Consider the following 599-nt stretch of genomic DNA (forward strand, 5'->3'; position numbering starts at 1 on the left):
CGGCTTGGAGCCAAATCTTGTCTACGTGTGTGTCGCTTTGTCTCTTTTAATACGCTGCCCCGACTTGCTTGCTGCGAAGGGAGCATGCATCTGGAGATCAAAGTTGCTCTTAACTTCATCATCTCATACCTGTACAACAAGCTTCCCCGGAGGCGGGCAGACCTGTTTGGTGAGGAGCTAGAGCGCCTGCTGAAGAAAAAGTATGAGGGTCACTGGTACCCGGAGAAGCCTCTGAAGGGCTCTGGCTATCGCTGTGTCCACATAGGGGAGAGAGTGGACCCAGTGGTGGAGCTGGCAGGCAAGCGGGGGGGGGGGAAGGATGTGCGTGCCAACGTGCCGGGAGAACTGAGTGTCTGGATCGACCCTTTTGAGGTTTCCTACCAGATCGGCGAGAAGGGCTCTGTTAAGGTCCTCTACCTGGATGACAGCGAGGGCTGCAGCGCCATGGAGCTGGACAAGGAAATCAAGAGCAGCTTCAACCCTGACGCCCAGGTGTTTGTCCCCATCGGCAGCCAGGACAACTCACTGTCCAACTCTCCGTCCCCTTCCTTCGGCCAGTCGCCCAGCCCCACCTTCATCCCGCGCTCTGCCCAGCCCAT

The 599-nt window shown here is 57.8% G+C and overlaps 1 protein-coding gene across 1 annotated transcript in view; it reads left to right on the forward strand.

Annotated features, from left to right (window-relative positions):
- The first annotated feature begins 84 nt into the window (after positions 1 to 84).
- TOB2 (transducer of ERBB2, 2) overlaps positions 85 to 599 on the forward strand; it is a 995-nt gene continuing 480 nt past the window's right edge. Inside the window, exon 1 of the mRNA XM_010189673.1 lies at positions 85 to 597. Within this exon, the coding sequence (XP_010187975.1) occupies positions 85 to 597 (513 nt within the window). The remainder of the gene's footprint in view (positions 598 to 599) is intronic.

Source organism: Mesitornis unicolor, unplaced genomic scaffold (genome assembly GCF_000695765.1).
Source record: "Mesitornis unicolor isolate BGI_N332 unplaced genomic scaffold, ASM69576v1 scaffold25668, whole genome shotgun sequence".
Classification (NCBI taxonomy): Eukaryota; Metazoa; Chordata; class Aves; order Mesitornithiformes; family Mesitornithidae; genus Mesitornis; species Mesitornis unicolor.